Source organism: Apostichopus japonicus, chromosome 2 (assembly GCF_037975245.1).
Source record: "Apostichopus japonicus isolate 1M-3 chromosome 2, ASM3797524v1, whole genome shotgun sequence".
In the NCBI taxonomy this organism is placed as follows: Eukaryota; Metazoa; Echinodermata; class Holothuroidea; order Aspidochirotida; family Stichopodidae; genus Apostichopus; species Apostichopus japonicus.
The window spans coordinates 19,354,035-19,381,686 of record NC_092562.1 but is presented as its reverse complement, the minus strand read 5'-3'; the positions used below and the strand labels follow the sequence as shown (position 1 = coordinate 19,381,686).

At 36.3% G+C, this 27,652-nt stretch overlaps 3 protein-coding genes across 7 annotated transcripts; all 3 read left to right on the top strand.

Moving 5' to 3' along the window:
- Positions 1–76: 76 nt before the first annotated feature.
- Positions 77–24,692, top strand: LOC139981290 (uncharacterized). Of its 5 annotated transcripts, none has more exons than XM_071993579.1 (2): positions 77–420; positions 19,469–24,692. In XM_071993579.1, the coding sequence occupies exon 2, from the start codon at positions 19,525–19,527 to the stop codon at positions 21,718–21,720; it is 2,196 nt and encodes a 731-aa protein (XP_071849680.1). In that variant the 5' UTR covers positions 77–420; positions 19,469–19,524; the 3' UTR covers positions 21,721–24,692. The 5 variants fall into 5 exon arrangements, with proteins under 5 accessions (XP_071849680.1, XP_071849662.1, XP_071849691.1 ...); XM_071993561.1 differs by having other exon boundaries at positions 77–466; XM_071993590.1 differs by lacking the exon at positions 77–420 and adding an exon at positions 16,939–17,083.
- LOC139981313 (E3 ubiquitin-protein ligase TRIM56-like) lies at positions 908–3,867 on the top strand. The gene is made up of 2 exons (XM_071993641.1): positions 908–1,491; positions 2,632–3,867. The coding sequence occupies exon 2, from the start codon at positions 2,689–2,691 to the stop codon at positions 3,865–3,867; it is 1,179 nt and encodes a 392-aa protein (XP_071849742.1). The 5' UTR covers positions 908–1,491; positions 2,632–2,688.
- LOC139981320 (uncharacterized) lies at positions 3,937–5,307 on the top strand. The gene has a single exon (XM_071993652.1). The coding sequence runs from the start codon at positions 3,937–3,939 to the stop codon at positions 4,909–4,911; it is 975 nt and encodes a 324-aa protein (XP_071849753.1). The 3' UTR covers positions 4,912–5,307.
- Positions 24,693–27,652: the final 2,960 nt, after the last annotated feature.

The following is a 27,652-nucleotide window of genomic DNA, read 5'->3' as shown; positions in this document are numbered from 1 at the left end:
TAATGTATTGAGATTGCGATCATAATGTAGTTCCCGTAAAAGTAAAGAGCGACTTCTTTCAGGCCAGCAGTAACCATGGCGACCTCCGAAAAGATCCGACTCTGTTTATATCTACGTAAATAATATACGTAAACAGCAAATGTTACAGCATGATACGGCAAATTGACAGAAGAGGTTATAGCGCTTACACAGGTTAAATCTCTGACCAGGGAGTTGAAGCTATCCACAGACTGCATTGCGTAAAAACCCAGTTTACAGTGGAGTAACATGTGTTTCATTTCTCGAAGCAGCTGGGAAAATGATATTGGTAATTTGCCACTTTCTGTTACTCTATATCTCTATTCACTCATGCAATATATAATATATGCAGTCATACGTTGAGTAAAAACGGCATATGCTGATCAGAAGATTATAAAGAAGGTTGGTGCTTTTGTTAGAGATCACGAGGAAAAGAACATCATAATTGGTAAGATTAGTTGTTGATTCAGTCGTTCTATATCTATATACAGCTGCCGCTGACGTAAAGGCTACGCAAGTATCACAGTCATTTAGCTGAAAATCATGTTAGGCATTTGATGTCATGTAGTTATGATAGGGAGAGGTTTTAAAATATGGAAATCATATAAGGCCATTTAGATTGGACATTTTATACAGTTCTTTCAAAACGTTGTAATTTTTAAAATGACATTACCTATGCGAAGAATGATGGATTAGTTTTGATCTTATTGCTCACATTAGTTGCATTAATTGGATTCCCTATTTAACGTCGAACATGCAGAGGAATGAACAGTTTCGCAACGAGGCTAGCACAATAGTTGGTTTATATCTGATGCTATGTCTTTGTATGTATATATAATTCAACACTACTAGCTAAAGATAGTTAAGTTTTATTGACTATAGTTAATTGCCATTACTATTCCTTCTTAGAAATACTCTGAAAACTCAGTATAGCTCTACACGCAAAGAAAAAACGTATGCATTTCTTTTAATCAATGATTTATTGATTAATTTGTTGTTATTCATTTTAACATACCTTGCCGAAGGCGAATTGAATCTTTGCGATGATGATGGTTGTGTATGTGTGTGGCACCTTGGTTTGCAAACACAATAACTCAAGAACTGTACAGTGGGTGAACTCTAATTAGATACGTGGATGCACCTTTTAAGAAGAAGAATCATATTGTTTTCTATGGAAGTCAAAGGTCATTTGTGATCTGCATTCTTTGCCTGTGGACATACTGGTAACCAAGCAAGTACAAGCACAAAATCTTATTTGAGTTGACCAGAGGTCACATTTTGAAAACCCTGTATACACGATCAAAATTAAAGCTTGGGTTTACTGCGTACATGTACCTGGTGTTTGAATCCACCTTATTGAGTGAACCAACCCTATTGTTTTTTTTTTGTGAAGGTTAATGGTCACTTGAGGTCAACAGAGGTCAAAGTCTGAATACCTTACAAACTAAAGGAATCAAAACTTTGATGAACTTGGTATGTGGCTCCATCTTGAGTAAAACTGTTACGTTGTTTACAGTGGAGGTCAAAGGTTACTTGGGCTCAGCAGAGGTCAAAGTATTAAAGCATAACAAATATCAAACTTTTGATAAATTTCACATGTGGTATGTGGATCCATGTATCTCATAGGGTACCAAAGCTCTAAATACTAACAGCTGGTCTATATAAGTCAGTTGTATGCTGGTACAATGATTAGTCAACTTCATCAAGTTTAATCTTTAGGCCTGATTAAATTGAGTTAGAACTTTAATACATTAAAACAGACTATTAGCCGACTGCAGTTACTACTGATATTCCCTTCATGTAGAACCACAACGATTGCACATACTAAAGGGTGATTTAAGGATCTGTCCAAAACTGAGATCAGAGAGTTAAAAAAGATTTAAATGTGCATCCATATTAAGAGCTGTATCAAAATAAACTCCAAGTTTTGACTGTCTGATACGGATTTAATCGATACTCCTTCCGCCCTCAACAAATACATCGGGAAGGTTTTTCAGATTATGGTTATGATTACTTCAATCTTGTCACCATTCAGTTTGAAGTTTGTTGCTTGTCAACCACTATTTGATATCAACAAGGCAATATTCAATATTCTACAAAACACATATACTAGCAGTAGCAGAGATATTAATTAAAAGGCTTGAATGAAGGTAAATTTGTGTGTCATCCTTATAGACATGGTAATTCAAGCTGTGACTATGTACGATTGTGTACATAGTGAATAGCTTGAAGCCAAAGCACGGATCCCTGTGGAACGCCAAACTCTAGAGGTTATGGTTCCGAAAGCTCGATATTAATGCAAACTGTTTGAAATCGGTTGGACAGATATTGACTCAAACTACTTCGATGCAATGTCCTGAAGTCCAAACTGTTCGTGAATGGCATTGGTATGCAAGTGTCGCTCAAGTCGTGCACACACAACCTTCTCCAAAAGTTTAGAGATGAAGGACGGCGGTTGAACACTGGCCAGAAATACAGTTTAGCACTTCTGTGGCTAGACCATTTTGAATGGGTTATGCAAGTATGTTCGTATTTCCATTCATATTTTATGAAATACAGATAAATAATAATTTGTTAAACCCTTTCCCTTTCTTTTCATGAACTCTTTCACAGATTGTTACGTAACTGAGTACAGTTTTTTTCAAGTGAGAGTTAACGATCATCATCAACATGGCATCCTGGAACCCTTTCATAGAAGACCTGACAGAAAACTTCTTCATGTGTTCTGTTTGTTTGGATCAATTTAATGAGCCGAAACAGTTACCATGTCTTCATCGATACTGTAACGATTGCTTGAGAACAGTTATTCAAGCCAGCCATGATGGTACAATTGAATGTCCACTTTGTAAACAGCGATGTTGTATACCAGAGGATGGATTGGACGGCTTTAAGACTGATTTTCATATGAAGAGTATGCTCGAGTTCATAGAATTGCGTAAATCATTCGAAAAGAAAGATTTGAAGCAGTGTGTGAGCTGTTCAAAGGATGTGGTATGTTCCGCTTACTGTTTCAAATGTAGAGATTTTTTATGCGACGAATGTTACAAGGTTCATATCAGTAATAGAATGTTTACTGATCACCAACCAAGCACTCTGAAATTGGAAAATATGGCAGCTAAGAACCTAACCATGGAGGAAATAACAGCAATGACGGAAGATCCCAGGTGCAATTTTCATATCAAAGAACCAGCCAAATTGTGCTGTGGTACATGCCAAAATGAGCCGGTTTGCTTAGTCTGCACTCACAGCCAGCACAAAGGTCATGATCTCATAGATGTGACTCATCTAGCTAAGAAGGAAAGGACATTACTGAATCGGAACCTCGCTGAACTAAGCAAGCACAAAAATAAACTATATGCGTTACCCGAGAAGGTTCAAATGGCGCTAGTAAAATTGAGTGAGAATGCTAGCCATATGACTTTGTGGTTGACAAATTATCTCAAGTCAGAGGCAAAGGAAATAAATTATAAACTTGCTGAATGTAATGATGAACGTGACAAAGGAGCTGCTGACATAGAAAAAAGAAGAAGATGTGAAAAACGTGAAATAACTGTTAAACATGAAGAGAAAATGAACCGATTGATCATGAAACATCAAGAAAATATGAAAAGTACCGATATAAAATATGACCAGGAATTGGAAGAATTTAAGGACAATTGTAAGGTAACGAAGGGTGAATTCTTTAAAAAATTCGGGGAGTTAGATAGTCAATTCAAGACCTTGACAACAGCAAAAGATCTTTTTACTAGTCAAAACAAAAACGAATGTGAAGAAATACTAAATAAATGTAAGCAACTTATTAAACGGTTCGAAAACTTATCAGCAACGTCTTCTACCATTCTTGCATGAAATGACGATTGGACAGACGCACAGTTTGTCCCCGACCTAAGAGCAGCCAGTGAACCTTTGATCGAAGACATGAAACAAGAATATCCAGAGTTAGAATCTTTATGTAATGTTTTCATGACTGATATAATAAAAGTTGCATCTGATAAAGTTGTCATTACAGAAAGCGCAGAGTCTGTCGTTGATATTGTGGGAATCAAAGCTAAAGGTTACGGGATCACTGGTTTGACAAGTAGTAGCAATGGTAATATCGTTATGACTGGTGTGGTATCAAAAGATAAATCACACATCACTGTCACTAACATGAAAGGAGAAATATTAAATCAGAATGTTTTAAATAGAAATAAGAGATTCAGGGTGTGGCCAGAGCGTTACTGTTGTAATTTGTCAGGGTGCAATGTCATTACAGTTTGCATACCGGATGAAATCGGTATTTATAATATTTCTGACTCTTCTTACCAAAAGAAGAACATCAGTGATATGGTTCAGACGTGGTCAGCCTTTGGTAGGTTTGTGCGGTCTGTTACCACGAGTCCCGCCAAGAATGAAATCATTGTTGGTACTAACAGCAGAGAAGTGTATGTATTTGATTATCAGCTGAATTACAGTCACACCATTGTACTACCTGATGTAATCAGGTATTCATGTGACATCACTGTCCATGACAGTTATCTTCTGATCTGTGACTTTGTGGGTAGGACCTCATATGCAGTTACCATGGTGACTTTAGGGAGTAAGGTGGTGTATAAATTAACCAAACCAAATCTAAGTGGAGCTGACGTAAAACCTTACAGTGTGTGCATAGACAAGACAGGGCTCATCTATATGTTATGGGATGCTATGGGGTGGCGGAACACTATTCTAACACAATACAGTCGAGATGGTCGGCAATTACTAACATCAATTCCAGTTGAAGACAAGGTATGGTACATTACCACATCCGTAGTAGACGGGGAAGAGAAACTCATGATAGTTACCAAAAGTTCGGGTAAAATGTTTATATATGGACTTGTACCTGCATTGCCCTTAAAAGCAATTACATATTAAAACATAATGGTATCGCGAGTTACGAGACACATGTTCGGTTGTTATCGTTGCTGTAACTGTTCGACTGGAGTTTTACACACATAGGAACATATAACAATCCTAATTTCCTAGAGTTGTTAGTGCATATATAATTGGTAATAATTAGTTTCTACTTAGTTTATCTACACATCTTAATATATCCATCATAAAGACCTTCCTTCTATATAGGGGTTAATTTACGTTAATATCGGTATGTTCATTTGTTATGAATAAATACTTCTTCAACAGCCTGACTGACACATTTTCTAGACAAGGTTGGCGTAGTATTCCTTTGGTATAGGCAATATCGGCTTCGTGATACAATGTGGTATATAGCATTACAGATAATTTCTGGATTTCAACTCTTGCTATATAATGTTACTCCATCTAAAATAGCCTCTTATGATATATGATATATGAAATATAAATATATATATATATATATATATATATATATATATATATATATATATATGCTCTGTTTTCTTGTATCTTCTTAAAAATATCTGCACCCAACGAAGATGGACGTACAATGTACATGTTTTTCCGAAGGGAGGTCTTTTTTTACGTATAGCTGTAACCACAGTACCGCGAGAACGAAATGCTTATAGGCTACTTCGTTTCTTAATACCGTATATTGCGCACAGGTTAGTGTAATTTTGTGCACATGGTGTTCAAAGATAATTTGTAACAGTTCTATAGCCGAGACTGAGTTTTTGGGATTCAATTTCAAGTCCGTCTTTCTCTACCAAGTTACCAGTTTACAAACTTCTAAGTGTAAAGTTAAGACAGAAAATGTAACCTATATTTATAACTGTTGGATCACAGTAAAGAGTATTGGGACGTATAGATATCCGTCCTTTTGACGTTCAGAATAGCCGTGTGAAGGATCCGGTTCGTTGGCGGCCTTCCTTGAAGGCTATAGTCGGCGGGGACATAAGACAATGAGATTGAAGTGAACCTTACATTAGTTTACATTGAAATAAAGAATATGAATATATTAAAGAAAGGGTCAGATAGCTAACATGCTTATTATGTAACCACTGTCTATGCAGCATAATGTTAAATGGAAACTCTAGTGTATATTCAGTGTCATAATCAGAGGTGGGGTGGCGTGAAGTTCGACGCCACCCCACTTTAGAAAGAGGAGTAGATATATGATTTGTTCCTTCCCACTTTTTAGTTATGCACTCCACTGTGTTGCAGGAGTGCAAACATTTTACTTCAAGCAGTTAAAATAGCCTTACTTGAAAAGTTACAAGACTGCTGACAAAATGGATGATTTTTATAACAAAGTAACTAACAAACATACGCTTTGTTGTGGGGGTTGGTAAGGATACATAGGAGAGGGCAGTTGGGACAGCAGATAAGAACATTTTATAAAACCATATAAAACTACCAAAAAGATGGGTTTTGCAAATTATCCCCTAGAAATGACACAATTTAAGCAAACGTGGCAGTTTTCTCCAATTTGGCAATTTTCGCCTGCGGTCTGTTCTCCTGATTGTATTGTATTCATATGGATACATTAAACGTTTGAACATGAAATATTCAGGTTCTGGTGATCGCAAAGTGCGACCGGCAGATAGCGGGCGGGTTTTCATACCCTGCTGCATAAACATTTATTTTATGGAGTTCTGATAGTTTATGGGTACAATTTTAGGTTAGGTGATTACCACGGTGATAGACTTTATAGACGGCTAATAGCCGTCGGTGGTCAGTCGATAAGGTATCATTTGTATTGCAATGTTACGTTTACTGATTTCACTGTATATGTCGAATTTCCATATCTTTATTGAAAGAAGTGCCTGTTTGACTATAAAGTTCAGTCGCTGTCCAGTTTTACAATAAAGTTCAGTCGCTGTCCAGTACACTTCTTTATTACAGATGTTATATTGAATTTACTCGCCTCAACAAAGCAACAAAAAATATTCCCCAACAGTTAGGGTGGGGGGGGGGTGTTGGTGGGGGTACCAAACGAACAAGAGAGATACTTCTTAGATTTAAAATGGAAACTCTAGTGTATATGCAGTGTCATAATCAGAGGAGGGGTGGAGTGAAGTTCGACGCCACCCCACTTTAGAAAGAGGAGTAGATACATGTTTTCTCCCTTCCCACTTTTCAGTTATGCACGCCACTGTGTTGCAGGAGCATTCGAACGGATCACTTGAAGCAGTAAAAATAGCCTTACTTGAAAGACTGCTGAAAAAATGGAGGATTTTTTATAGCAAGATTTACTCGCTTCAACAAAGCAACAAAAAATATTACCCAACAGTTGGGGGGGGGGGGTGTTGTGGGGTACCAAACGAACAAGAGAGATACTTCTTAGGTACTGTGTCAAATAGTCAAATAAGTAGAGTGAATTTAGTACAATAATTAAAATATGTTGTAAAAGCACGAAATTATAGGCCACCGTGAGTTTGTTCAGTATACATCGTTTAGATGATGTTTATATCAGAGTGAAATTGTTCATCTCCGGTATCCAAACTTTGGGGCTCTGGTAGCTGACTATCTGAAATGATTGATTTGATTTAATGTGTAAATGGAGGATGGGTCCGACAGGAGTTAAGGAATTAATATATTCTGGTTAGTACGGGATAACCTATATGTTACCCGCCCCGGCCCAAAGAAATGGGAGGGGAAAGGGGGGGGGAAAGAAAGCATGAAAATCACAAGAGCCAATTTTCCGTTTTAACTGTTTTTACATGTTTCTCAAAACTTGTAACCAAAAGTATGATATATCTGTTTATATGTTAACTAATGGTAATAATGTAATAATAAAAAAAAGTAATCTTAGGTACAAAATGTACAATCATATGAATTCTACCAACAATTTCACTGCTCACACTCGAAGAAGATAAAGAAAATGACAGAAGACAAGAAGATGGAATTGTGGATCCACTCATACACACTTTCATAAATGGTCGAAAAAATGTGATATTCTAAACTTATTGGCAATTACAATAATTCATTTGGAACTTATCCTAAATAACTGACAAATATCAACAGCAAAATACAGGAAAGAAGAAGAGATAGAAACAAGCTGAGGAAACTTGAAATTTTCTGTTTTTCAATTCAGAATGAGACACTTTAGGTAACGTTGCTAGGCAATGGTTGCTTTGTGGAACAAACAGAACAACACATATGTTATATGCAATTGAGATATAGGATATGAATTTATTTATAAAAAAAACAACAAACAAACGAAAGAGCCTGTGAAACTCAGATACACTGTTTTGATAATAAGCCTTAAATCAAGCCAGAGTATTAAAGTAAGTTAATTAATCACAGTACTGCTTATATTTGAATACTGATTATTCAATACCCCCTATTTTGAAAATATATTAAATGGACCATTCTGTTTGTCCCACGCTCTTGCAAGCCATATGCAAAGCGCATCTTAAACTGATTAAAATTGTTCAAAACAAATATCCCCATGAAGACTGAAACACTGGGGATTTTCATGCAGCAATTTATTTCTTCTTTGGATTGGTCTATAAAATACCGAGAGAAATGTCTAAGGAAGTTCGATCATAATACTGATTTTCTGTAAGCAGGCCGATAGTGAGAGTACAAAGTCTACAGTATGAGTACAAGTACAAAGTCCTGAGTACTAGTGCAACGTCATGAGTACAAGTATGGCAAAATGTACCTGAGTATGGACTCTAATACGAATACAGACTGGAGTACTACAAGTCCGTCTGTAAGTATCTGACGTTTTCTAGCATCCCACAGTAGTTATAGAATATGCCGCCTCACAAGATGCACAGTACAGATTACTAATCAAGGGTCAAAATAAAATTTTTCCAACAAACTAAAAGGTTTGGAACTTGCTCAATTTCTAAATGTAACGAACCAACACAGAATGGCTTGATAATATACAGATCTCTTTGTAAAGAGAGAGGGGTATCCATATATCTGTGAATATTACAGAATTAGCATGAATGGCACTAAGATACCCACCCAATGCCTGCTTCAGCTTTACAAGAAAACTTAGCATACTATACAGGTTTAATCACATTGGTTCAAAGATTCTCTCAAAATACAAACCGATTGAAATTTTCAACAGAATATCATATAAATTGATTATCTGAAGATTTTGAGAAATAATGTGTTAAAAGAAAAAGATGTCTCTAAATAGCTGAAACCTGTATCAGTGATTGAGGACATCCAATGACAACTAATCACGTTTGTAATACTCGCACGGCCTTTGCATAAACTCTCTGATACGAGAAAAGGCTCAGGACAAACCTCATACTGACGACAAATTATTTTTGTTTCCTTTTACAAAGAATAACCTGAAACAGATGTGAGAAATGGCTTTATGGTAATACCCATCACAAAACTTGGAAGAGAAATAGAAACATTAATTCATATATTTATTCACTGACTGTACAGGCGCAAACTGATGCATACCAAGTAGCATTGCAACAGCTTCTCTCCGAATTAAAATGATATAATTCAACTGATTTATAATCTTCACAAAATTAGGAATGGGACTTTTCCCCGCAAGCCCTGATAATGAACTTATGTACCCAAAACAACTATTGAACTATTGATTTGTAATGTATCTAAAACACTAGGACTTTCAAGTTTCAACCCCCTCAACCCTGTTGCCCTCCCTACCCTCCTCTCTTTTAAGAACAAAACATTGATGTCTTTAGGAATAGACTGGGTAAATCATGAGCGATGGCTACCATAAAAAACACCCCTACCCGGCCCCTACCCTACCCCTACCCTACCACGCCTTCTTCTATCTCCCTATCCATAATATTATAGGAGTATAATGTAATTTAACCAGAAGAGTAAGATAACAATTTCTGGCACAAGTTTTGGAATACTTATACTTTGTAAAAGAAACCAATCTTTTTATCCACTGCAATATTGGTTGGTAGAGATAAATGAATACTGGCTATTACAACAAATGTCTGATATTGAGTAGAATGTGCAAACGAGCAAAATAATTTCATATGTAGAGAAATCAAATGTGCAAAACTTTTTCAATGATCCCCCCGTCTAAAATGTTTTGAGAGTTTTGAGAAAACGCGCTCTAAAGATTTTCACATTTTGACTTTAGTATAGCGTAATTGAAAAAGGATCTTTTGTACCGAAAGTTGTCAATATTTTAAATATAACAAAAAGACTTTGAGTTGTCATATTTGTTGCTGATCGAATAAATTCTTACAAAGTAGTAATTTTAGTGTAAACATATTCGTCGTTATATCATGTCATTTGCAGTTAATTTTAGACATTCGTCACACATTCGTCACTATGCTAGAACTAAATTTTGAAGTTTCGTCCTGTCACAGACTAGTATCCGTCACGTTTGTGTAGTAGCCATAGGGTACACCGTGAATGTTCACTGTCACATGGGGGAAGAGGGGAGGTGGTAGGTAGAATCACATTACGTAAGAAGAAAATAATCGAAGGGGTGGTACATTGGTCTTATTAATTTTTAAAAGAACGCTCACGTTTTGTTGCAATTTATACAATAGACAAGGAATTTGTATGGGTTGTGGGCGGATGTAAGTGTTTTAGTATGTTTTTCGTGGGTGACATGGATGGTGTCGGGTATACAGGGATGTTGAGGTAGGCAGGTCAAGGAGAGCCGGCTGCTGAAAGGGGGTCCTATTTATTTTAAAAGAACCTCCACCCTTTTCTACAATGTATGATATAGACAAGGGATGTTATGAAATGTGAACGCATGCAGTTGCAAAAATAATAGTTCCAGTGGCGTATCTGTTAAGTCGGAATTCTTATGAAGCACACAGTATACGGAAAATTGTGTGCAATTCTTCATTTTCAAGTGAGTGTATTACGTGAAATGTCTCTGACAATAGTTTCTAAGTAGCCTTCAAAAGTTTTGGAAGTGTTTTCACTATACGCTCCGCTTAAACGGAATGTGACATTTTTCTTAAGATTACAGGCACATTCATAATATCCAACCCAACCTCGTGTGAATCGTCAGATTTAAAGAAGGAAACAACTGTACCATTGTTTAAGTGTTTCCAAGTTGTACGATAGTATGTTGCTCCTTTTTTTATTTCCTTCCAGTATACATATAAAAAAAATCTTACGCTCACATGCCCATTAATAATATCCAACGCAACCTCGTGTGAATCCTTAGATTTAAAGAAGGAAACAACTGTGCCATTTATCAAGTGTTTCCAAGTTTTACTATAGTATGATGTTCCTTCTTTTTATTTCCTTCCAGTATACATATAAAATTTATAGAGAGGAGTCATATAATACCTCAACAAGAAAAAGAACTAATAAAAAAGGTTATTTTTTAAGATGATAGGATATCATATCAAACACATTTACACATACAAAAGTTAAAGACATAAAACGATACAACAAACAGACTACAACCAACAGTCCAAGAATAACTGATATAATAGAGAGAAAAATGTTAAGATGATAGGATATCATATAAAATACATCTACACGTACAAAAGTTAATACTCAGGTCTTGCAGCAGCATTTGCTTTTTTTAAAAGTATATTGTAATTTAAATTAAATATAGCTGATTTGTATTTAAGAAACTTCATTCTTTGCTTTTTTTGGCAATATAAAATGATGCCAGGCACGCACTGTATAGATCACATGTGCCATGGTAGAATAATACTATTGAAAACATTTTCCTTAGCCTTTTGGTTACAGAAAGACACAACGTATAAGCCACACTAGATACTATATAATATACTTTTTTTTAATACCTTGATGTTTTGCAGACAAGATCAAACTGTCGTCGCTCTATACTCCCAGTACTCAGTTTTCGAGGTTCTAGCCACCTCAGATCCCTCAATTATAATACGTTGCGATCTTGATAAAATGATACCTTCATTTTATATGGTTTTACTTTCAAAACAAATTCCTTTATTTTGGGGTGACAAAATAAAGTCTTGTAGTCACATGTTGGAACTATGTCATCATTACAGAAATTGATAATTTCATTGGTCAGATTCAACAGAGCTCTTAGGAAGTGTGCATGATATAGCAGTATCATCGGCATATTTTTGTGACAGAAATGTGTGAATTTGATATTTTTATATTTATATAAGTTATATAGTACATAATATAAGCATATATAGCAGATAATGGACCCCTCTCCCCTAAAGCACACTAGCCTTTATTTCCGATATTTCGATATCCCTTTATCCAACCTAACTTGTCTGGACCATCCTTGAAGAAATTGTGTCAGCCAATGAATAAGCCATGTGTCTTTGATAAATCGTAAAAAATCCTTCATTAATTGATTTGGCAAAGTCAAGAAAAAGACCCTTTGTTATAATTCTTTCCTTTCAATCTTAATGAGACACAATATCATGGATTACTTAAACGTTTGATATCTGCAATACATAGATTCTTCGAGTGGCTTGCAACTTCCGTTCTGGAACAGCAAATGCCTTCTCCTTTCTTATGTCGAGCAACCGTATGTGTTAACAATCCAAATGTATGGAAACCAGGGCTGAGGGTGTATCAGTCTGGTGATGTTCATTTGGTTTGTATGTCCATATTCTGGTTCATACTTCGTTTATTTTTCCAAAAGTTCTGGTATAAATTCCCCTGTGATCCTGAAATTCTTAGCCTGTGAAAGAATACGTCCAATGTTCTGTCAGATCTGAAGGTTGCTATACAGATTTTCTAGTAATTCGGTCTAAACGCCCCCCCCCTCCCCTCCCTCGTCCTTTGTAGCAAAGTTACTACTTAAGTATAAACTATTTTAGTACCTTCCAAAATTTCATGTAAAAGTATTTGACCTTCAACTATGTAACTAGGTATTACTAAGCTAGATAAAGGTAGCTAACAGTTAGGTTAGAGCAATGCCCGTGATGACTCGCAAAGCCACCAACAGCTAAGAGAAACCGTACTTCTTTAGGGAGATGTTACATGTTTAACGTTTCTTTACATATTAAATTGAAGCTGGTGTTTGCATGTTTCAATTTGTCATAATACTAGATTTTGTTTATTGAACTGTTTACATTCACATTGAAAGGAGACAGGAAACTTAAATAATTAAATTACAGCCCCCCCCCCCATCCCACCATCCCAAGTGGCACTACACATTGGCAACAAAGTAGCTCCATGCCACGACTTTTAATAACCAATTTACTCCCGTACCGTGCAAGGTAATGGACTTAGATATTTTAGGGATAAGTTCATCAGGAGGATCTTGGTGATAAAAGTTCATTATGATGGTAGGGATCCTATCCTTTAATACGTAGGTATGGTTAGGCTAACACTAATAATGGTTTAAATTAATTAACCTTGGTCTAGGTATCGCGGTCACAATTAAAATTTGAGTGATATATTCATCATTTTTATACGAGTTACAAACATTGTCATCAATGTCCGTCAGTGAATTACACTGCATGTTTCCTCATTTACACACAACTCTAATTTAATGTACCGACACTGTTACACCGATTCAGTAGAGATAAATAGCGTTACTCCAGTCTACTTTATATAGCTACTCGCGTAACAGATACAGGCATCGAATATACTGCAATCATAACACTATAGGCTACTATTCAGGTATATTATTGTTGACCCACTGGCCATTCTGTTTTCATGAGTTATACTATCGTGTATGAAATGCTTCATAAATCAATTGAAAGACGAGGTGGAAATAATAAAGATGTTACCTTCCCATAATCCTGGTTGTTTTCAAATGGCAGTTAGTTGACATGGTTGTTGTGTTCGGCTTGTTCTAAAGGGTAATATTCGTCGTTATGCAAAAACGCATGTAAAATTGTGATGCTGTGTTACTGAGTGGTAATAATGACTAAAGTATTCGTCAGTTTGTGAAAACGAGAGTGGGCTTTAGGTGGACATTCGTCAAAAATCAGTCAGAAATAACTAAACAACTAGACATTTTTAGAACTTCTAGCCCGCCTTAACCGATTCTTCACCCTCGAAATAGGTAAGAACAATAATTATCTCAATTTCGCCAAAAGTGAACATTCGCCACTACGCGAAAAACGGGGACGATATTTATTCTATTTTTTCTTCTTCAGTATCTTTTTCTAAGACCTTCAGCTGCTTATTGTCCACAGAATGGAACAGACGGAAACTAAACCACAATGGGAGTGAGCACCCCCCCCCCAATCTGCACAGAATCCTTCATCCCCTCCCGTTCCCAAATGAAATCTCCACTGAATCCTTCACCCCTCCTCAAATAAAATCTGCACTGAATCCTTCACCCCACTGCCTGCCCCCTAATCAAATCTGGAAAAAAAGTAATACACAATAAGCCTCTTGCCAGATTAATGAATGAGTTTTGTTACGTACTTTTAGCACCATATAGGTTCAAAAGTATAGCCTTGGGTGAGTGAACCTGAATTCCCCGCCCCACAAACTTACCTTTCAAAACTGGGTGTGCGGAACCAGACCCCCAGTACCCTTATATCACTATTCGCAAAGGTCAACTTGATTAATGCTGAATTCAGACTAATTTATCATATCTATATATGCCTCGGAATACACCATTTAACGTCTAAACTTTGATTTTATTTAAAGGAGAGGACCCAGGCTCCAAGAAATAATAATATCATATCATTTTCTTACTAACAATTAGAATGCAATGTTGAGAGATGCAATGGCAAACGCTATTCAATTAAGCCAGATCTACAATATGCGATCATTCAAACGAACAAAATATGTCAAGCTTAGAAAATAAGAGCATGAAAATTAACTGTAAGGTACCGTTTATTCAAGTATGGAGTGCTTCGAGGTTTTTTGTAAATGTGTCTTTTTCTTGGGGGGGGGGGGGGTCTTTTGGGGTTGGGAGCGGTTATTGAAACAAATTAATAAGTAAACGTAAGTAAAATTAACGATTCATTCTTAAGCGGCCAAAAAGGTTAAAAAAAGAAACGTAATGGAACAAAAAAACAAAATTCACAGAACCAGGATTAAATACTCTAAAGTCAGTAAAATGAACTGTAGAATGAAACATAGCGAACGGAAAGAACCCGAGTTGGAACTTAAAACAAACAGAACACAGGAAGAGTAACGAAAGCAAATCTAAGCAACGACATAACTTAACCAACAGGATCTAAAATCTGCAAGGAAGAGATTTTAAGATAAAACCGTAAGTTAAATGAAGTTGTGACTAAGCTAAAGTTTTAGTCATTGCCTTTCATTTGCACAGTCTTTGTTCACTTTAAGAAACCCGTGACTTTTATAATCTTGTATTTATTTTTTCATATATATGTTTTATACTCATTTTGATTTGCCCCAGAGATCACAAAGCGCGCTTGAGTGAGCAAAATGTCAATAGTTCATGTGACGGATCACTGAGCGGTCACTGCATGCGAAAATGTCAAGAGCTGTGAATATCCTTTTTTCCAATATCATGCGTTAATATTTGTTTATTTGGCTCTGTTTTGTTTCAAACTGACCACGTTATTCCGAACGTGTTATCACAATCAAACTATACTTCCCTAACCAGATAATGCAAATGACCAACTTTAAAATAAATGTTCGAAAGTTACTAGCAGATTAATTTGACCGACAAATTTCCTGTGGATAAAATTTCCAAAGAAAGTTTCATACACTAAATAGCTTTTTCTTAGATAGTTAGTTTTCAGAAGCTTAAATTCATATGGAAAGATATTCCCGGACTACGTGAGAAGGCTACCTAAGAAACTGTTAAACCGATTTCATTAGATGTAGGAATGATTTAATAAAAAAGTTCTTTTAAATTAACCCATATTTAGGTATGGTTAGATATAAGATAATCATGTAATGATGTGAGCGTTACTAATAGAATATTGTGTCTGCCCGATACATTTTCTGCATGTATTACCGGGAATGATGTAGTGTGCACAGAGGAAGGAAGAATAGTGTTTTCCACAGAGGACGCGATCGGTGTGGACGACATATAGAATGGAATTTCAAGATATATGGGTAAGACAACAATATCCACTATCGTACATAGCACGCAAACATGCGCTTGCTGGTTACCCATATTTTGAATAAATAATTAACTGTACAGAGCAAAGGTGATCTTTGGGCGGCATACTCCTATTACAGTCAACATCAATACGCCCGACTGTTCTCCTATCACAGGTAAAATGCCAAAATGCAGTAGGAGAACACATATTTGATATGTTATTGCAAGGCTTATTCTTGATAGTTCCAGGTAGGCCTATAAGTTAAGCCGGGCCTTACACTAGTAACTTTAAACCGAGCGTACACGTGAAAATCTTCATATGTATTCTTCAAAAGCGGATATTAGCTTATAAGTTCCTTTTTAATAACTCTGGTTTATAAACTCAACGATGAATACACTATAACTTTGGATGGCTAAAATACATGAGCATAATTGCTGAATATAAATATAAATTACGGAGCCCTCTATTGTACGTCTTTTTAGGCTTCGGGAGACAAACTTAAACTCCCCGATTCTACAATAAATGGTGCAATAATTGGGTCAATAGAGGCAATTTTAGACCCTTTAGGCCTCACAGGAACAGTTTACGAAAATTGTTTTCTACTCAGTAAAGAGGTCTGTTCACAAGTTACAAAAGGCTTCAGGCTCTCATAGCAAAAAATTTGCACTGTCATGTGTTATGTATTGAGATTGCTATAATAATGTATTTCACGTAAAAGTAAAAAGCGACCTCTTTCAGGCCAGCAATAAACATGGCGACCGACCTCCGAAAAGATCCGACTCTGTTTATATCTACATAAATAAGACATATACGTCTTATTAGAGGGCCTCTTAAAAGATTAGTTATTGCTAAACGAGCTACCCTCTTAAAATAAAGTTGAAATAAAAAATTTAAAAAATACGTAAACAGCAAAAGTTACAGCATGATACGGCACATTGATTGTGCCATGAATGGCTAACCAGCTAGTCAGCTATCCAGTGATGGGTAGCGTTTAGGTAGTGAGAACTTCTCTGTCGAACTGAGACCACAGTCATTTAGTTCGAATTAAGTCAATAAAAAACATTTGTATTTATATATGCTACCTTTGAACTTTCAGGTGTATTTAGGATACGGTATATCTATTGCCCAAATATTAGCACATTCAAAGTTCAAGTCTATCATGACAAACTATCCACATACGTGCATAACGTGATAACCCAGTTTACAGAGGAGTTACATGTGTTTCATTTCTCGAAGCAGCTGGGAAAATTATATTGGTAATTTGCCACTTTCTGTCACTCTATATCTCTATTCACTCATGCAATATATTCAGTTATACGTTGAGGAAAAACGGCATATGCTGTTCAGAAGATAACAAACAACGTTGGTGCTGTAAGAGATCACGAGGAAAAGAACATCATCATTGGTACGATTATATTTGTTGAATCAGCCGTTCAATATATATCTATATGCAGCTGCCGCTGAGGTATAGGCTGCCCAGGTATCACAGTCATTTAGCTGAAAAGCATGTTAGGCATTTGATGTCATGTAGTAATGATAGGGGAGAGGTTTTAAAATATGGAAATCATTTAGGGCCATTTAGATTGGACATTTTGTACAGTTCTATCAAAATGTTGTAATGTTTCAAATGAAAATGAAAATGATCTTACTGCTCACATTAGTTGCATAACTTGGATTACTCATGTAACGTTGAACATTCAAAGGACTATATAGTTACGCAACGAGGACAGCACAATGGTTGTTTTATATCTGATGCTATGTATATGCATGTATATATAATTCAACACTACTAGCTAAAGATTAAGTTTTATTGACTATAGTTAATTGTCATTACTATTCTCACTTAGAAATACTCTGAAAACTCAGTGTATAGCTCTACACGCAAAAATAAAACGTATGCATTTCTTGTGTTCAATGATTTATTGATTTGATTTGTTTTCATTCATTGTTTTATTCTTTGCCGAAGGCGAAATTAATCTTTGCGATGATGATGGTTGTGTATGTGTGTAGCACCTTGGTTTGCAAACACGATAACTCAAGAACTGTACAGTGGGTGAACTCCAATTAGATACGTGGATGCACCTTTTAATTAGAAGAATCCTATTATTTTCTGTGGAAGTCAAAGGTCATTTGTGATATGCATTCTTTGCCTGTGGATATAACTAAGCAAGTACAAGCAAAAAATCTTAATTGAGTTGACCAGAGGTCACATTTTGAAAACCCTGTATACACGATTAAAATTAAAGCTTGGGTTTACTGCATACCTGGTATTTGAATCCAGCATATTGAGTGAACCAACCCTATTGTTTTTTGTGGAGGTTAATAGTCACTTGAGGTCAACAGAGGTTAAAGTCTGAAAACCTTGTTAAACGGTTGAACTCCAAAAGTAGAACTTGGTTGTATTTAATTATCGATATGTGGAACCCCGTCATTGACTTTAAGAACCGAAGGGTTTTCTGCAGAGGTCAAGGTCTGAATACCTTACAAACTAAACGAATCAAAAATTCGATGAACTTGGCATGTGGCTCCACCTTGAGTATAAATGGTACGTTGTTTTCAGTGGAGGTCAAAGGTTACATGAGCTCAGCAGAGGTCAAAGTATTAAAGCCAAAAAAAACTAAAACTTTTGATAAATTTCACATGTGGTACATGGATCCATGTATCTCATAGAGTGCAAGAGCTCTACATACTAACAGCTGAGCTATGTAAGTCAGTTGTGTGCTGGTACAATGATTAGTCAACTTAATCAAGTTTAATCTTTAAGCCTGATTAAATTGAGTATGAACTTTAATACATTTAAACAGACTATTAACCGACTGCAGTTACTACTGATATTCCCTTCATGTAGAACCACAACAATTGCACATATTAAAGGGTGATTTAAGTGCTCTGTCCAGAACTGAAATCAGAGAGATTAGAAATATTTACATGGGCATCCATATTAAGAGCTGTATCAAGATAAAATCCAAGTTTTGACTGTCTGATACGGATTTAATTGAAACTCCTTCCGCCCTCAACAATATATAGAGAAGGTTTTTCAGATTATGGTTATGATTACTTCAATCTTGTCACCATTCAGTTTAAGTTTATTGCTTGTCAGCCACTATTTGATATCAACAAGGCAATCTTCAATATTCTCCAAAACACATCTACTAGCAGAGATATTAATTAAAAGGCTTGAATGAAGGTGAATTTGTGTGTCATCCGTATAGACATGGTAATTCAAGCTGTGACTATGCATGATTGTGTACATAGTGAATAGCTTGAAGCCAAAGCACGGAACCTTGAGCAACGCCAAACTCTAGAGGTAATGGTTCCGAAAGGTTGATATTAATGCAAACTGTTTGAAATCGGTTGGACAGATATTGACTCAAACAACTTCGATGCAATGTCTTGAAGTCCAAACTGTTTGTGAAGGGCATTAGTATGCTAGTGTCGCTTAAGTCGTGCATACACAACCTTCTCCAACAGTTTGGAGATGAAGGACGGGTTGAACACTGGCCAGAAATACTTAACTAGCACTTCTGTGGCTAGACCATTTTGAATGAGTATGTTCGTATTTCCATTCATATTTATGAAATACAGGGTTAAATAATTATTTGTTAAACCCTTTCCCTTTCTTTTCCTGAACTCTTTCACAGATTGTGACGTAACTGAGTACAGTTTTTTCAAGTGAGAGTTAACGATCATCATCAACATGGCATCCTGGAACCCTTTCATAGAAGACCTGACAGAAAACTTCTTCAAGTGCTCTGTTTGTTTGGATCAATTTAATGAGCCGAAACTGTTACCATGTCTTCATCGATACTGTAACGATTGCTTGAGAACAGTTATTCAAGCCAGCCATGATGGGACAATTGAATGTCCACTTTGTAAACAGCGATGTTGTATACCAGAGGATGGATTGAACGGCTTTAAGACTGATTTTCATATGAAGAGTATGCTCGAGTTCATAGAATTGCGTAAATCATTCGAAAAGAAAGATTTGAAGCAGTGTGTGAGCTGTTCAAAGGATGTGGTATGTTCCGCTTACTGTTTTAAATGTAGAGCTTTTTTATGCGACGAATGTTACAAGGTTCATATCAGTAATAGAATGTTTACTGATCACCAACCAAGCACTCTGAAATTGGAAAATATGGCAGCTAAGAACCTGACCATGGAGGAAATAGCTGCAAGGACGGAAGATCCCAGGTGCCATTTTCATATCAAAGAACCAGCCAAATTGTGCTGTGGTTCATGCCAAAATGAGCCGGTTTGCTTAGTCTGCACTCACAGTCAGCACAAAGGTCATGATCTCATAGATGTGACTCATCTAGCCAAGAAGGAAAGGACATTACTGAGTCGGAACCTCGCGGAACTAAGCAAGCACAAAAATAAACTATATGCGTTACCAGAGAAGGTTCAAATGGCGCTAGTAAAATTGAATGAGAATGCTACAAAAAAGACATTGTTGTTGACAAGTCAACACGAGGAACAGGCAAAGAAAATAAAGGATAAACTTGTCGAATGTAACGATGAGCGTGAAAAAGGAGCTGCAGACATAGAACATAGAAGAAGATGTGAAAAACGTGAAATAACTGTTAAACATGAAGAGGAAATGAACCGATTGATCATGAAACATCACGAAAATATGAAAAGTACCGATGTAAAATATGACCAGGAATTGGAAGAATTTAAGGACAATTGTAAGGAAACGGAGGGTGAATTCTTTAAAAAACTCGGGGAGTTAGATAGTAATTTCAAGACCTTGGCAACAGCTAAAGATCTTCTAACAAGTCAAAACAAAAACGAATGTGAAGAAATACTAAATAAATGTAAGCAACTTATTAAACGGTTCGAAAACTTATCAGCAACGTCTTCTAGCATTCTTGCATGTAATGACGATTGGACAGACGCACAGTGTGTCCCCGACATAAGAGCAGCCAGTGAACCTATGCTCGAAGAAATGAAACAAGAATATCCAGAGTTAGAATCTTTATCTGATTTTGTCATCAGTGATATAAAAAAAGTTATATATGATGAAGTTGTAATTACAGAAAGCGCAGAGTCTGTTGTTGATGTTGCGGGAATCGAAGCTAAAGAATACAGGATCAACGGTATGACAAGTAGTAGCGATGGTAATATCGTTATGACTGGTAGGGCATTAAAAGAGGAATCACACATCACTGTCATTAACCTGAAAGGAGAAATATTAAATCAGAACGTTTTAATTAGAAATAAGAGATATGGGATTCATGCATATCGTTACTGTTGTAATTTGTCGGGGTTCAATGTCATTACAGTTTGCATACCGGATGAAATGGGAATTTATAATATTTCTGACTCTTCTTACCAAAAGAAGAACATCAGTGATATGGTTAAGCCGTGGCCAGAGGGTAGGTATGTGCGGTCTGTTACCACGAATCCCGCCAAGAATGAAATCATTGTTGGTACTAACAGCAGAGAAGTGTATGTCTTTGATTACCAGCTGAATTACAGTCACACCATAGTACTACCTGATATAATCAGTGGATCATGGGATATCACTGTCCACGACAGTAATCTTCTGATCTGTGACTATGCTGGTAGGACCTCATATGCAGTTACCATGGTGACTTCAGGGAGTAAGGTGGTGTATGAATTCACCAAACCAAATCTACTTGGAGCTGACTTAAAACCTTACAGTGTGTGCATAGGTACGGGAGGTTTCATCTACATGTTATGGGATGATGATATGGAGCTGAACACTGTGCTAACACAATACAGTCGAGATGATCGGCAATTACTAACATCAATGCCAGTTGATGAAGAGGCAATGTGCATTACCACATCCGTAGTAGATGGGGAGGAGAAGCTCATGATAGTTACCGATAGTTCGGGTAAAATGTATATATACGGACTAGTACCTGCATAGCGCTTTATAGAAATTACATATTAAAACAAAATGATATCGCGAGTTACGAGACACAGATCCGGTTGTTATCGTTGCTGTATTTGCTTGACTGGAGTTTTACACACATAGGAAAATATAACAATCCTATTTTCTAATAGTTATATCGTTAGTGCATTTATAATTGGCAATAATTAGTTTCTAATGAGTTTATCTCCATATCTTAAATATATCCATTACAAAGGTTGTCTTCCTATATATATGGATTAATTTACGTTAATATCAGTATGTTCATTCGTTATGAACAAATACTTTTATTACAGCCTGACACATTTTCTAGACAAGGCTGGCGTATTATTCCTTGGGTATAAGCAATATTGGCTTCGTGATACAATGTGGTATATATCATTACAAATAATTTCTGGATTTCAACTCTTTCTTTATAATGTTCTTCCATCTAAAATAACCTTTTATGACATATGATATATATATATATATATATATATATATGTATATATATATATATATATATATATATATATATATATATATATATATATTATTGCTCTATTTTCTTGTATCTTCTTAAGAATATCTGCACCCAACGAAGATGGACGTACAATGTACTGTACATGCATTTCCGAAGGGAGGTCTTTCTTTTACATATAGCTGTAAACACAATACCGCGAGAACGAAATGCTTATAGGCTACTTCGTTTCTTAATACCGTATATTGCGCACAGTTTAGTACTATTTTGTGAACATGGTGGTCAAAGATAATTTGTAACAGTTCTATAGCCGAGACTGAGTCTTTGGGATCCAATTCCAGTCCGTCTTCCTCATACCAAGTTACCAGTTTACAAACTTCTAAGTTTAAAGCTAAGACAGAAAATGTAACCTATGTATATAGCCGTTTGATAACACCAAAGATTATTGGGACCTATAGATATCCGTCCTTTTGACGTTCAGGATAGCCGTGTGAAGGATCCGGTTCGTTGACGGCCTTCCTTGAAGGCTATAGTCGGCGGGGACATATGGCAATGATATTGAAGTGAGCCTTACATTAGTTTGCACTAAATTAAAGAATATGAACATATTAAAAAAGGGTCAGATATCTAACATGCTTCTTATGTAACCACTGTCTATGTGACATTATGTTAAAATGGAAACTTTAGTGTATATGCAGTTTCATAATCAGAGGAGGGTGGAGTGAAGTTAGACGCCACCCCACTTTAGAAAGAGGAATAGAATCATGTTTTGTCCCTTCCCACTTTTCTAAACAGTTATGCACTCCACTGCGTTGCAGGAGTGAAAACATTTTACTTGAAGCAGTTAAAATAGCCTTACTTGAAAAGTTACAAGACTGCTGAAAAATGGATGATTTTTTTATAACAAAGTAACTAACAAACATACGCTTAGTGGTGGGGGTTGGTAAGGATACATAGGAGAAGGCAGTTGGGACAGCGGATAAGAACATTTTATAAACCATATAAAACTACCAAAAAGATGAGTTTTGCAAATTATCCCCTAGAAATGACACATTTAAAGCAAACGTGGTTGTTTTCTCCAATTTGGCAATTTTCGCCTGCGATCTGTTCTTCCTTCTTGGACTGTTTTCATATGGATACATTAAACGTTTGAATATGAAATGTTCAGGTTCTGGTGATCGCAAAGTGCGACCGGCAGATAGCGGGCGGGTTTTCATACCCTGCTGCATAAACATTTATTTATGGAGTTCCGATAGTTTATGGGTACAATTATAGGTTAGGTGATTACCACGGTGATAGACTTTATAGAGCTAATAGCCGTCGGTGTTATGTATCATTCGTATTACAATGTACGTTTACTGATTTCACTGTAATATGTCGAATTTTCATATCTTTATTGAAAGAAGTGCCTGTTTTACAATAAAGTTCAGTCGCTGTCCAGTTTTACAATAAAGTTCACTTGCTGTCCAGTACACATCTTTATTACAGATGTTATATTTGATTTACTCGCTTCAACAATTATTCCACAACAGTTTAGGGGGGGGGGGGGATTGGTGGGTGTACCAAACGAACAAGAGAGATTCTTTTTCAGGTACTGTGTCAAATAGTGATATAAGTAGAGTGAATTTAATACTGGAATTAAGATATGTTGTGAATTATAGGCCACCGTGAGTTTGTTCAGCATTCATCGTTCAGATGGTGATTATACCAGAGTGAAATTGTTCAGCTCCGGTATCCAAACTTTGGGGCTCTGGTAGCTGACTATCTGAAATGATTGATTAAATTTCATGTGTAAAAGGAGGATGGGTCCGACAGGAGTTAAGGAATTAATATATTCTGGTTAGTACAGGACAACCTATATGTTACCTGCCCAAGGCCCAAAGAAAGGGGAGCGGAGGTGGGGGGGGGGGGAAGGGGAGGGGAAGAAAGCAAGAAAATCACAAGAGCCAATTTTCAGTTTTAACTGTTTATACAACAACATGTTACAAAATGTGTGATATATCTGTTTACATGTTAGCTAGTTATGGTAATAATGTAATAATAAAAAAGAAGTAATCTTAGGTACAAAATGTACAATCATATGAATTCTACCAACAATTTCAATGCTCACACTCGAAGAAGATAAAGAATATGACAGAAGACAAGAAGATGAAATTGTGGATCCATCTCATCATACACACTTTCATAAATGGTCGAAAAAATGTGACATTTCTAAACATATTGGCAATTACAATAATTCCTTTGGAATTAATCCTAAATAACTGACAATATCAACAGCAAAATAGAGGAAAGAAGAAGAGATAGAAACAAGCTAAGGAAACTTGAAATTTTCTCTGTTTTTTGATTCAGAATGAGACACTTTAGGTAACGTTGCTAGGCAATGGTTGCTTTGTGGAGCAAACAGAACGGACACATATGTTATATGCAAGTGAGATATAAGATATGAATTCATTAACAAAAAACCCAAAACAACAAACAAACGGAAAAGCCCATGAAAATATTTATGAAACTCAGATACAATGCTTTGATAATTTAGCCTTAAATCAAGCCAGAGTATTAAAGTAAGTTAATTTATCAACAGTATTGCTTATACTTGAATACTGATTATTCAATACCTCCTATTTTGAAAATATATTAAATGGACAATTCTATTTGTCCCGCGCTTTTGCAAGCCATACACAAAGCGAATCTTAAATTGATTGAAATTGTTGAAAACAAATATCCCCACGAAGACTGAGACACTGGGGATTTTCATGCAGCAATTTATTTCTTCTTTGGATTGGTCTATAAAATACCGGGAGAAATGTCTAAGGAAGTTCGATCAAATACTGATTTTCTGTAAGCAGGCCGATAGTGAGAGTACAAAGTCTACAGTATGAGTACGAGTACAAACTCCTGAGTACTAGTGCAACGTCATGAGTACAAGTATGGCAAAATGTACCTGAGTATGGACGCGAATACGAATACAGACTCGAGTACTTCAAGTCCGTCTGTACGTATCTGACGTTTTCAAGCATCCTACAGTAATATAGAATATGCCGCCTCACAAGATACACAGTACAGATTACTCATCAAGGGTCAAAAAATAAAAACTTTCCAACAAACACAAAGGTTTGGAACTTGCTCAATTTCTGAATGTAACAAACCAAAACAGATTGGCTTGATAATATACAGATCTCTTGGTAAAGAGAGAGAGGTATCCATATATCTGTGAATATTACAGAATTGGCATGAATGGCACAAAGATACCGACACAATGCCTACTCTTCAGCTTTACAAGAAAACTTAGCATACTGTACAGGATTAATTTCATCAGTACAAAGATTTCTCTTAAAATACAAACCGATTCAAATTTTCAAAAGAATATCATATATAATTGATTAATTGAAGATTTTGATAAATATTGTGGTGAAAAAGAAAGAGATGTGTCTACATAGCTTAAACATGTATCAGTGATTGAGAACATCCAATGACAACTAATTAGCGTTTGTAATACTCGCACGGCCTTTGCATACCGAGTAGCATTGCAACAGGTTCTCTACGAATTAAAATGATATAATTCAACTGATTTTTGATTTTCACAAAATGAGGAATGGGACTTTTCCCCGCAAGGCCTGATAATAAACTTATGTACCCAAAACAACTATTGAACTATTGATTTGTAATGTATCTAAAACACTAGGACTTTCAAGTTTCAACCCCCTCAACCCTGTTGCCCTCCCTACCCTGCTCTCTTTCAAGAACAAAACATTGACGTCTTTAGGAATAGACATGGTAAATCATGAGCGATGGCTGAGTCTACCATCAAATAAAACACCCCTATTCCACCCCTACCCACCCCTACCCAACCCCTACCCTGGCACGCCTTCTTCTATCTCCCTGTCCATAATATTATAGGAGTATAATTTAATTTAACCAGAAGAGTAAGATAACAATCTCTGGCACAAGTTTTGGAATACTTATACTTTGTAAAACAAACCAATCTTTTCATCCACTGCAATATTGGTTGGTAGAGATAAATGAATACTGGCTATTAAAACAAATGTCTGATATTGAGTAGACTGTGTAAACGAGCAAAATAATTTCAATGTAGAGAAATCAAATGTGCAAAACTTTTTCAATGATCCCCCCCCCCCGTCCTACGTTGGTTGTCATATTTATTCTATTTTGTTAATTTTTCCTTCTTCAGTATCTTTTTCTAAAATCTTCAGCTGCTTATTGTCCACAGAATGGCAAAGACGGAAACTAAACCTCAATGGGAGTGAGCACCCCCCCCCCCCCTTCGCCAAATCTGCACAGAATCCTTCACCTCCTCCCGCCCCCAAATGAAATCTCCACTGAATCCTTCACCCCTCCTCAAATAAAATCTGAACTGAATCCTTCACCCACTGCCCTTCCCCCTAGTAAAATCTGCAAAAAATTAATAGCAATCGATAATTTACTATTGGTTCACAATAAATATCTAACCAGATTAACGTATGAGTTTTGTTACGTACTTTAAGCACAATATAGGTTCAGAAGTATAGCCTTGGTTGGGTGAACCTGAATTCCCGGCCCCACAAACTTACCTTTCAAAACTTGGAGTGGGGAACCAGACCCCCAGTACCCCCATTTCACTATTCGCAAAGGTCAACTTGATTAATGCTGAAGGTAATTATTCAGATTTATCATATCTATATATGCCTCTGAATACACCATTTAACGTCTAAACTTTGGTTTTGTTTCAGGGGGAGGACCCAGGCTGGTGAGCGGTTATCATTATACTGGAGTCGCATTCAATGACCCGGCCTACTTGATCCTCTTACACTCGAAATTTGCCAACCCCCCCCCCCCCCTTCCTCGTCTTTGGAATCATGTGCTTATGTAACTGACCTATTTGTTTTTCGAGAATGCTCAGTAAATATTGAAAACTTTAATAACATTTCATATCAGGTTTTACGAGGATAAATGATTTATAACAGCATTTAGAAAACAGACAATAACATAAAATTGCATTTTCTTGCTGTCAGTCCCATCCATTTTTTGTTAATAGTCATCGATAAGTTTTCCTCAAGTGAGGGTGTGGGGTACGTCGATTTGTTGCAGTTATGAGCACCCGGATGGGTCGATCATTACAATTCCTCAACAGTCTTCGACCTGCAAAGCGCCCTCAATCACACGTCATTCAAAATATATCATAAATACTACACTGTGAAAACTAATCGTTCTTACGCCATATTTCAGCCAGTGTTCATCTGATTAACTTCCTCATTTCTTTCATTGATAGATAAATCCATCTTGTTAACATCAAATTTAAGTTGTGATTAACACTATTTAGGTTTGTTTCATTTAAAGAGGAAGACCATATTGACTATTTTAGTCTCTTTCCGGCTTTATCATTTCAGAGTGTATAATAATCCGTTCATCAATTTGGGGTCTTTCTTTTCAAGACCCTTTATTATAAAAAATAAATACTTCCTTTCGGGTTAC